The sequence below is a fragment of the Protopterus annectens genome, chromosome 15.part0 (assembly GCF_019279795.1).
Source record: "Protopterus annectens isolate FY-2018-M chromosome 15.part0, PAN1.0, whole genome shotgun sequence".
NCBI classification, from domain to species: Eukaryota; Metazoa; Chordata; order Ceratodontiformes; family Protopteridae; genus Protopterus; species Protopterus annectens.
The window spans coordinates 644341665-644353745 of NC_056749.1; the positions used below are offsets into that span (position 1 = coordinate 644341665).

The window sequence follows — 12081 nt, forward strand, 5'->3', positions numbered from 1 at the left end:
CTTCTTCTTCGCCAACCTCTTTCTCTGTATACTCTCCTGTACTTCTTCATTCCATCACCAGGTCACACCAAGCACCTTTCTAGCCATCTCTCTTACTAGCTCTGCTGTAGTTACCCAGCTATTCGGTAACTCTTCACTGCCACCCAGTGCCTGTCTTAACTCTTCCCTGAACATCGCCTCACAATTACCCTTTTTCAATTTCCACCATTTGACCCTTGGTGCTGCCCTCACACTCATCCTCTTCTTGATCACCAATGTCATCCTACAAACCACCATCCTATGCTGTCTAACTACACTTTCCCCTGCCACCACTTTACAGTCTCCAATCGCCTTCAAACTGGCCCTCCTACATAAGATATAATCCACCTTTGTGCATCTTCCTCCACTCTTGTATGTCACCCTATGCTCCTCCCTCTTGTTAAAATACATATTCATCACAGCCATGTCCATCCTTTTCACAAAATCCACTACCACCAAGTGCATGATAAAAAAAAACATACAAATCCAATAACACTCAATATAGCCCAGGATAAATAAATCCACAATACTTTATTTAGCCCTTTATTTATATTTATAATTATACTACATCAGAATGAATAACACAGAACTGATATTCTTTCAAAATTTTTAACCAATAATCATCACACAGTCAAAATCCCCCAATCATTTATCTGACATTTGAGCTGCTTATATTTTAAAAATTTACTGTCTGACAGATTTTCATTTAAATCTGGTTTCTTATAGGATTCCATTTTAGTTGCCAGTACAATTTCTTAATTAATATGAGATTTTAGCAATCTTCCCTCATTACTGACGATAAAAATAAGAACTTCCAAATCCAAACATACTACATTATGTAATTTGGTGGTGGCAACGACAGCCACTATAGCACCGACAGTTGCAAACTTGGTTTTATGTCAGTGGGAGAAGGAATGTGTTTTTATTTCAATATATCATGAATACATGCAGTTTTATGAATGCTGCCAGGATTATATACTTATCCCCTGAAACACAAGCATTGTTAAGTTAAAAGAGTTTTTTACATATATATATATAGAAAGCGAAATAAACAGATAAATATAGATATGATAGATATGTATCTATCTATATAGAGAAAGAGATGTACATTTATATATATATATATATATATATATATATGTGTATATGTATATAGAGAGAGATAAACAGATAAATATAAATAGATATGACATGATAGATATATATCTATCTATAGAGAGAGAGAGATTTATTTTTCTTACTATGGATGATCAAGGTTACTAACTTCTTCATTCTAGCAGTGTCTTAGTCTTGTTTTGTAGAACCTTGTCCTAGCAACTCTCTTCTCATGACTGTTTGTTCATTTATGTTCCTTTCCTTCTACTTTTTCACTTTTCCCTCAGACTAAGATTGTGCCATTTACTTTGGAAAACATTCAGTTCCACTCCATTAACTTTTTTGTCCACAGTTATTCTGCATTATTGCCTTAATTACAACAACAAGCTTCCATTTGCCTTTGAAATATGTGCTGCAATGGCTTCTCTTCTTCTCCTGTGTATGTTACATTACTCCTACTGGGGAGTTTGGAATGGATCGTTTCTCTTCGGTTCCTCTCACATACTTGCACACTTTGTTATAGTATTTCTCCAGTGATGAATGCTAACCATCAATCCTCCCTCTGGATCCATTGTACAAATAACCATCAAGGGTTTTGTGGTTAAGTCCCTAACCTTGTACCCTGATGGCTAACTTAAGCACCCACAACAATGCTGCATCATTTTATTCCTTCCTGTATTGTGGATGTACTACCACACACATGTATATGAGAGCTAACATGAAAGGCATGGAACGCCAGTCAGCAATCCTTGACCCTATAGCCACTGTGTTCATGCATGCTACTGCTTTTTTGGGAGCAATTTGTTTAGTGAGGGAAACCATTTCCCTCCCCCTAGGATGGGCCACCCAGCATGAACAGCTCAGTCCCATCACCCACTGCCCAACTCTTCCAGTGCATGAGCTACCAGCTGAAATCTGTTCATCTGGGTCCTAGTGCTTCACCCTTTTTTTTACAAGAGAGTTGGATAGTTGGATATATGTCAGCGCATATCAGCTTCACTGTACCTAACTCTGTCTCTGATGAAAAACTTGCAACTGCTGTTTTCCCACAATAGCTCTAACTTTCTTTTTTTTCTTTTCTTTATGATAACTTGTAGCCAATATAATCCTTTTTCCTAATATACTATCTTTTTAGTCTCGCTAATTACCTTTTTAGCACATCACATGCTCTGTACCTTGCTTTGTTGTCTTGCCATCTCTGTTGGCAGGACATTTACAGGTTGTCCCTGGCTATAATATTGCTGAATGTTTAATGCACATAGCTTTAAGCTTGTTTATTGTGTTCACTGCTGCTTTTCTCTTGTATCCACTAAAGTTTCCTCCTTTTCTGTCCTTGTTTATTTGCTTATTGTTGTCACCTCTCCTAGACTACTAGAGGACCACCACCTGAGTCATAAGATTTAGCATATCCTCATATTGAACCCCCACCCCCAAGAATCTGAAACCGGTCTTTTCATCCCTTTATTTCCTCATGTCTTATACTTTTGCTTCCATACTAGTCTGTATGTTTGTTCTTCCCAGGACACCATCCATTCCTATGTTGTTTTCTTTGAAATGTGAATGTTTTATAAGCCTATAAGCTATTGATTTTTTTGTCCCTTCCCCTTGCCTCTGCTTTAGTACTGACAGACCAGCCTTTAGTTTTTCTTTCTTTCTCTATGATGCCTGCTTGCTCATTTTCTGAACCATTTTTCTGACTGTCCTACCTCATTCTATCTAGCTTTCACTCTCCCCTAAAGATGTGTACATTCTTTCTATGACTCTTTTTGCTATCCCCTCTGTCATCTGCATTCTTCTAATTCTACTTCATAGCATCATCTTCTCTTAGGTACCAACATTAGTGTCTCCTTTTTATTAACCAAGTGATCTGGTACACCTGTTTTTATTCCTGCATTTTACGCCTAGGGGTATAATCTGATTTGCAGACCTCTTTCTCTGTTATTCTTGCCACTATATTCACTCCTTCAAACACACCCCCCCCCCAGTTCTGTGGCCAAGAGTTTTGAGCCTAATGTTCCAAATAATGCCTTAGACATTGTATCTTGCTTCCACTGTAAACTTCACTGCAATACATGGATTGTGCCAGACAATTATCAGGCTGTCTGGAAAGCTATTTTTATTACTTTTTTCCTGCACTCTGCCTACCAATTAATGAGCCTTCTAAGTGCCTAGTTTTACACAGGCCCATTTATACCCTGGAAGTGAAGAACATCTTCCAATCTGCCAGTGCAGGAACTGGCACATGGGTGGGGGGGGTCATCATCCAGGCAGACCTGTGCTCGCTTGCCACCATCCTGGCAATGGTATCATTCCATAGTAGTGGACAGACCACTTCTGCTGATGTGCACACCTACTGGGGCTGTCAATGCTTCCCCATGTCAATTTATGCAAGCTACTTCACATGTGGGACAAAAACCTCCATCACTGGGTTAGGAAGCCAACGTGTATGGCCCCTCATTTTACTGGCTCCTTTCTGTATCCTGGGACATCTGTCCGACAGCACCAGAGCAATAGGCAGCTAATAGACCACTCCCTCCCTCACCCCCCCCCCCAAGATAGGCACTACCTGTCCTCCCTAGTGGCACCATCAGTCACCCAGCTGATAACTGAATCTGGGTCACCTGGTAACAGTTAAGGCTTTATCTCTCTGCATCATTCAAGCTGGATAGGCTCACTGGAAAGCTGATCCAGCCCAGTTTGACCAACTTAATCCTTTATGAGTCAAACGGCCTTCATGGTAGCATAAAGATTAAACAAATATCAGGTACAATTCTCATTTGATGAGCTCCAATAAATTCTGACCTTTTTCTACACATTGCTTTTAGTAACACATTTTCCTCTGCATAAATGAAATTTATATTAAGATACCTGCAGTTCAGCCATAAACAGTATGTCCTGTTGTAAGAATACCTGAAACATGAGAAAGCCACTGTGCTATTAGCATAGCCAAAAATGACAACCTATCAGAAGTTCTAGACTTGATACTAAGAGTTCTAGAACTCCAAAAATTAATTGAAAGTATTCTAAAATAGCACTGAAGTGTGAAACTCACTGTTATACATTAAAAATGTTTTTTTTTTTGTTTGTTTTCTTACAGGGGAGAGGCAAACCTACCTGCACTCCCTCAACACCTCTACTGCTTAGATTCTGTAAACAAAACAATCACTGAAATAAGCAATTTCTAACTTTGCATATATTTCACTCATATTAGCACTTAGATTTTTGCAGTTCTGTGGATCATCCTTAAACATACAATAGGAACACTTACTAATAAATATATTCTGCAACTACAGTTAGAGCCAGCATTGAAGGTCTGCATTTTGCTCCACAGTATTAAAGCTGTATATTCTATTCACTTATGGTATAATTACTTGACAATATTACCAACACTGCCAGTTTAGTGTGCCAGAAAGAATAGAAAGGGATAACTTGCTTTCCTTCTGTATTGTTTCATGATGGAAATGTTTAGTATTATGTTCCATGGTAAGGCTTACTAATCTGTAGAATAAAATAATGGCACTGCTAATGTCTGTAGTACTAAGGTGAACTTACTAGCAAGATATGCGTGCAACTCGTCCTAAGGAAACCTTTCAAAATCAAGATTATTTGCTTCCTTTCATCACAGGTGATGCTTCTGTATCTCAGAAAAAGTTCATCAGTGGTTAACCATGCAAATAAAAAGTTATTATAGTGGGATCAGTATATGAAAGGGAATGACATTGATTATGAATATAGGGTGGTGGCAGTCGTTTTAGATCAGCAAGCATAAAACACGCTTCATATCATTCGACATCTCTGTGCCTCAGGTACGCATAGAGAGATGCAAGTTCTGCCATACCAAACCCTCTTTACAGTTTCTGGTGATACTGATAGAATCATTTTCTTTTAACTATAGCTCAAGTACCTCATTTATGAAGAAATATCATTACATTCAATAAGCAATATATTAAACATGGCATAGCTCAGATGTAGAAACACATCTCACAGTACACTATATATCCTCCATTAGATTCATGAAGATGTGCATCTGGTACATTCTGTAATGCTTCTTATAATCTATGGGGTATGTTGCTCAATGCAGAGGTACTCCTTGGTTGCACGGTTTCAAGCCAGTGTTTTACAATTGTTTTTATACTTGTAGAAACAGCAATGTTTAAAAAGTGTAAGATGTAAAGAAGATTCTTTTGACTTATCATCATACTCATAAGCCTAAATTGAACAAATCCTTTAAAGAAATAAAAAGACAAATGAAAGTAAAAGATAAAATACAACAAAACTGAGTTCTGTACAGAATCTTTATTTTAATGTCATTCTTTCAAAGTACCATTGGATGGCAGCATTATGCAAACTCCCTTTTCATGTGCTAAGAACACAAGCAAGTTAAAAATACTTCCATTATCATGCAATCAAAATTACGACATAAAAAAAACACCAATGGCAGTCATTGGTGTCAGAGAATATGCATTTATATATAAATCAGACGACACAAGCATCTGTTTGAAACTGTGTGTGTGCTGGAAGAACATTATTACCTGATGCCAAAGTTTACATGCTAGTGCAGGAACTGAGAACTGTCTGTCCTTTGTTTTCTATGCCAAACTACAACAATTTAAATTAAAAAAACATATATGTAAGGCATCAGTCTCTGAATGCAGGGACCTTGTATGAGAGCTAACAGACCTGTACTCTAATAAAGGTTATTTCCTTACCTTATAAGGCTGCAAGATTTTCTGAATGATTTAATCAGATGTTATCATTATTTTAAATGATTATGTATTTATTTGTAGAACTATTGCAAGAAAGGTAATAATCATCACCAGTCAATTAATCTCTTCTCACCTTGTTTTAAGGTTCATATGAAAGTAATAGGTAATGAGCCTATAGACCATTACAAGTCTAGCCAGTAAACAGTCCCCTTCAGCCTCAAGAAAGGCAGCACATGATAAACCAAAGGAGAATTTGAGGCTGTGTACTCAATTATATAAGTTTACCTCAAAGGTGGTAAGGGTGCTGCTCTGTTTAAAATGTAATGGAAGTTTGTTCCAGATGAGGGGTATATGTTAGGGTATGAATCTATCATACCAACATGTCTTATTTATCTGCTGATGAAGGCTTAGTTCTTCTAACTGGGTATCTTGGGATCCATTTATTCTGCAGAGGAATGGCAGCTCAAAGAGAGGCAGATCTTTCATGGTGTGAAAGACTAGACACAGATCACCGAAGAGGAGACTGTAAGTGAATGAGTACATAGAAAAGGCTGCCAATCTGTCCAAATAAGCAATGGTCATGAGGCCACTGATCATTTGATCTTTTTAGTTAAGAATCTCTGAGGTCTCTCATGTTGAGTATGTATTTAGACAAATCCATGCCAAAAGGGAGCCATTACATTCAATAATGGGACAGAGGAGAGATGTGTAAAGGAGAATTAATACTTCATGGTATCTGTGAAGGCTGCCAGCATAGCAAGATAGAATTTTGGAAATAATTATACGTCATTGTAAATATCAATATAATCCACAGGCATGTTTTTACAAATGTAAGAAAACTGTGTTATATGTTCTGAGCTTAAAAAAATGTAACCACAGTGTACTCTGCTGGAAGAAAGCTGATAAGTGAAACATTTTGTGACTGTTTGATCTCAAGCTCAGAGACAGGATGTATGGACTAAGAAATTCTTTCTACTGTCTTAGGACAAGAGTTAATTACTAGGTTTTATATGTAAAGTGTCCTTTATTTCTGTGGTTTCCTGGCAGGTGCAAGATTACAAACAAATGTTAAATTTTGAGTTCTGTGAGCCTGGGAAACTTCAGCAGAGGTGTAAAAAATGATGTAATGTGAAATGGCTCAGCAGTAATGTGTATATCAATTTAAGACCATCTCACAGAGAAAGATTTGAGCATTTTGGATTTTGCCTAAAGCTGACAACAACTCACCAGGCACTTGCTTTGCTCTGTATGTTAGCGGTATTTAGAATCGTGATTTCTCTTAGAGTTAGACAGAAATACAGCCAGATTAGCCTAGCTGTTTTCTACATTTATTTCAGATTATCCTACTATATTGTTTTAAAAGTTTCCTGTGATCTCTGAACTCTTGATTAGCACTGTGTTAAATTGATGAGATTTGTCTTGTATTTTTATTATTTATTATTAAATATTTTTAAACCTTTCAACTGTGGCTGTTTTGAGTAGAGATAATTTAAGCTCTAGAGTACTTGCATGTATTTAGTGAAACTGTCCAAGCCACTCCAGTAGTCTTGCTGCTCAGTCACACTTACTATTTGGTTAACAGTAATATTACACAGTAAAATTGGATACCCTTTGGCAAGGGCCTTATTAGTAGCTGATAAATAGTGGTTGGTGGCAGTGATTTCTACCTTATAATCTGGAGAGAAGGGGGCATAGCTGCAGAGCCTGTGCCAGCCTTCCCCAGGAGGGTCTGTATGTTTGTATATAACTCATATCTTAAAGTGTATGTGCATGTTTCAGCTACTTGGGCAGGGAAACGAAGCACTGACTGAACAGAGAGGGTGCTGGAGGTTTTAGCTTGACCACTAGGCTGAGATCTGGACCCTATAGTTGTGCCAGTGGGGAGTCTTTCTGGGGATCTGGAGAGAAATGTCAAAACCAGCCCCAGACTGGAATGTGATCTCTGTGTGCTCTTAAGGGAAATTGTACTTTACTGTGTGTGTACTTGTTATCCCACCAATGTGCATGCCCTTCACTGGTGCTAGTGGTGAGGACTGAAGCTCTTTTATTACTGGGCCAGTGCGCAGGAGTCATAGAATCTACAGAAGGTAACTCTGGAAATTAAATAAGCCATATAGATGGCTTTCCAAACTTCTGTGATGACACAATAATAGATAAGGAATCTATCAGATGGTGCCTGACTGAAAGGATGTGTCATCTATATGCTATGATGTGGAAATATTTTGTTTAGCAAAATTAACTAAACTATATTTTTTCATGTTTAGCTTGTAATTGTTGTCCTTGTGCCATCTGTTAATATTGCTTAACCCATATTAAAACAAGTATGATTCCATTGGGGAACAAATAACAACACCCAAATTACAATTGCCTACAAAAGTAGATAGCTAAGGCCCAGGAGTATCGGCTTGAAGGTCTGAGAAACAGATGCCAAACAGCAGTGGTCTCGTCCGTGTGCTTCACAAGTGGTAGATATTTTGTTTACACAAGTGCTACCTGTGACTTTAACATGGGTTCTGACAGACATCCAACTAGCTAGTTAATGTCCAGAATATGGATTTATATTCAGATGTGTAAGTTTGTCAACAATTCCATATAAAGAAAAAACATTTTCCAGACTCAGATGAGATAAACGTATTGCATAACAGCCATTCAATACTCAATGACTTTTTCAGAGAAATTAAAAAGACAAGACCTGCCTTCAACAATGCGGAGTTGAGAGTCCAAGGTTAATGGATTTTCAATATATAGATTATTGATATCTCAGATAAAATATTCTGTCACTTTACATATGAAACTAGTAAGACTAATGGGGCTATAGTTACAATGGTCCATGGCTGGGCCACCCTTGGGTAGCAGCATTACAATTCCCATTACCTGTCTTCAGGAATGTAACCACTGAAGATTCGTAGGGGAAAAAAGAGGTTAAGGAAGGGTTCAAAGAGATAATTGGTACTGATAATTAGCAACTTATTATGCTATTAGGGTCCATAGATGAGGCGTTTGCAGTTTTTGAGGGGCTGACAAGGCCTTTCCCAAAGTAATAATAGTGGGTGCTTAAGTGTATGATTAAAGTTGGTAGAATGAAACCCCTTGTAATCATTGAGTAATTTATCCTGTTATATAGTTTATTTTTATGAGTAATTCACATTAGGAGGTTATTTTTAAATTTCTCAATACAACTCTGAGGTATTTTCAGGGGGGATTTCACTAGTTTTATAGGAAAGGGTCACTAATTTATAGTTTGATTTAATGTGAGATCATCATGCATATGGAAGAATGCAAGAAAGGACCTCATTTCTGAAGACATGATTGAGGGATTTGGGTCCCTACCAGGATGGTTACTATTTGTACAAGGGAATTAACATTTATAATGTCAGGAAAGCACTGGGCATGCAGACCACTGGCAGTGCAGGTCAGTCATTTTATTGAACTAGAAAGGAATTCAGTTGAGAGGTCTTAGGATTAGAGGGTATTAGAGAGATCTGGGTAGAGCACTTAAGATAATTCACCCCCATGTGGAAAACTATCAGATTATAATCATATTTTGTCAGGATGGCAAGATCTAAGAGATCTTGTTATGTCATAGATCCTGCCTCTGAAAGGTGATCCAAGTATCATTCCATTCCCTATCCAAGAGCTGGTGAGGGTGGTGTCCATATGTTTGACTACAGAGTCACTTTTTAATAAAACATTACCAGGGATAGATGCAGACTTAGTGGACACTGACTGGTTAAAGTTTGCATTTGTGTGACTCTTAGAAGTACATGGATTGGTTGTGGGTATAAATGATTCAGATGGATGTGTTGTGTGAATTAATGGCTGAGTTTTTTTAGTCAATGGTTTGGTAGGCTGAACAACATAAGATGGTGTAGGAGAGGTGTACATGTTTTGTTTACAAAATGTGTTTTGAGGTAAGATGATACCTTCCAAGTTGAGCAAATACTCCCACATGGAATGAGTTACTCTGAGTAGCAATTAAGTCGTTTTGGTAATTGTAAAGCAGCTGCCACAGTATTTCTGAATACCTTGACCTGTTAGGCTATTTAAAGAATATACAAGAGCTGAGTGAGATTCTACAATGGCCAGTGAGGATGAAGGAGTATGAGGAAATAGGATAGCTTAATAAATCATTCTTCTTATATGAAACAAGGGAATAACTGACTTCACTAGAAAATGGTGATTATATGAGATATGGCTAAACAAAACAAGAATATTGACTACTGTAAGTTTTAGACTCAAGAATTAGCAGTGGTGGCATTCACAAATGCAAAAAATGCAAAGCAAAATGTGACAGCAATATGTAGACTAGGTAAAGTAATCAGTAAAAAATGGAAATTTAAATAATATAGTTTTAACCTCTAGTTTCAAGTGCAGTAACTGAAAATAATGCTTTGATTTCCGAAATAGTGAAAAAAATCAGTAAGAGCTATAATACTATAATGGCAGCAAAGGGAATCAACTGCTGAAATAATAGGTTAGTTTGGTCTCTGGCTAACTAGTAACAGCAGTCATCAACAGATAGTCTAACCTTGTGGATGCAGGAGCAGTAACTACAGTGTAACAGCTATACATGATACAAATGAATAGTTCTGAGTGCAGTAACTGTCAAACAAATAGAAAGTATTCAGATAGGATGCAGCACAAACAGCAAAAGTATATGAGGTTGTATAATCTGGTAGTCACTACTGCAGATCTATAGAGACGTAGATTTAAATGTCACAACAGTACAATAGACGACAGGAAATGGAAACATTATACCACCAATGATCACAAAGTACAATCAATAACTAAAATAATAAATTAATTTTACTTCTATCCACCCACTTTTACTAATTCTCAAAAGTGCAAAATTACCCAACAAAGTACTAGCAATAGTGCAGTATTATCGCTGAACTGTAACAAGGCACACAAATACAGCGTTTATGGTTAATAACACTAAAGTCAGCATTAAGCTAATAAGAAGGAAACCACAGTTTCATTGTGTGAAATAACCCTGTCACAATAGTGCAAATAAGCTAAAACAGAAAAGCCAATGAAATGTATATGATCTACAACATGGAGGTAGTGGTTTCATTCCTGTAATAAGCTAGGCTGTTGCGCTATTTACCCGACAGGATTAACACTGCTTTGTATTGCTGCACAGAGTGCAGAAGCATTCGCAATGTAAAGCTCCACCCCAGGGAATCTGGCCAATCAAAACCCATCCAACCTCTAAAGAAGCTGGGAAAGCAAAAACAGGCACTCTGCCATTCTTCACTAGAACCCAATACAGGTAGTGGTCAAGCAGAAGTCTCTGCTCTGACCAGTGGCTAGAAAACTACAGATCTGATTCTAGGAAGTCAGTGAAGTCATTTTAGTGCTCTAAATCAGTAGGAAGTCAGAAGAAAAAATGGGGTTTTGTGCTCTTTTTCTCTTCCTTCTCTGTAGTCTGCTTCTGACTTCTCTGGATTAAATATTAGAGTACTGTTAGCTATCCTTCGAGTATTTCAAGTCCGTAAGGCTCTACCCACAAAAGCCAGACCATCAAAATCTAGCCAATGCTGTCACACAAGATGTCAATCAAAACCAGGCACCCTGATCCTTCACTACAGCACCCAAGCTTAGGTAGTTGTCACACAGTTTTATTTTTACCTTTTGTTTAATCTCTACTTGCTTGAATTCCATGTATCTTCTAATGAGTTATGCTGCTGGCAAAACACTAATGTGAAATCTGGAGAAGATAACAGGTGTAATGTGTGAGGCTGGAGCAGTGAAGACCCAGTCCTAGGAAGTGAATGAAGTCCTTAGAGTGAACAAAATCAGTAGGAACCCAGATGGAGAAGTGCTTTGTGGTCGTCTTCCCTGTGGATTCTTGCTGTCTTCTCCAGACTGCACATTAGAATATTGTCAAAAGCTTAACATATTACGCAACAGATGAAATTCAAGCAAGTAGATGCTAAGTAAATCAGTGCGAAAAACAACTGAAGTATATATTAAAAGATCAGTGTGTATATAGTTATAAAAATCTACTGAAATAATAGCATAAACAATAATGCATATTTTACAACAGTAATAAGATTAATAGATTAAGGCAAACTATAATTCATTATAATTTTTTTTTACCTAAAGTTATTGTTTGATTACTCAGCTTTTACAACAGCTATAATTTGAGGCAGTTGTATATGGATTTTCTTCAACACTGATATATATATATATATATATATATATATATATATATATATATGTGTGTGTGTGTGTGTGTGTGTATGTATGTATGCATGTA

The 12081-nt window shown here is 37.3% G+C and overlaps 1 protein-coding gene across 1 annotated transcript in view; it reads right to left on the reverse strand.

Moving 5' to 3' along the window:
- The window catches only part of LOC122789867 (heparan-sulfate 6-O-sulfotransferase 2-like), a 67673-nt gene extending 61368 nt beyond the window's left edge, over positions 1–6305 (reverse strand). Inside the window, exon 1 of the mRNA XM_044057300.1 lies at positions 6196–6305. Within this exon, the coding sequence (XP_043913235.1) occupies positions 6196–6305 (110 nt within the window). The remainder of the gene's footprint in view (positions 1–6195) is intronic.
- Positions 6306–12081: the final 5776 nt, after the last annotated feature.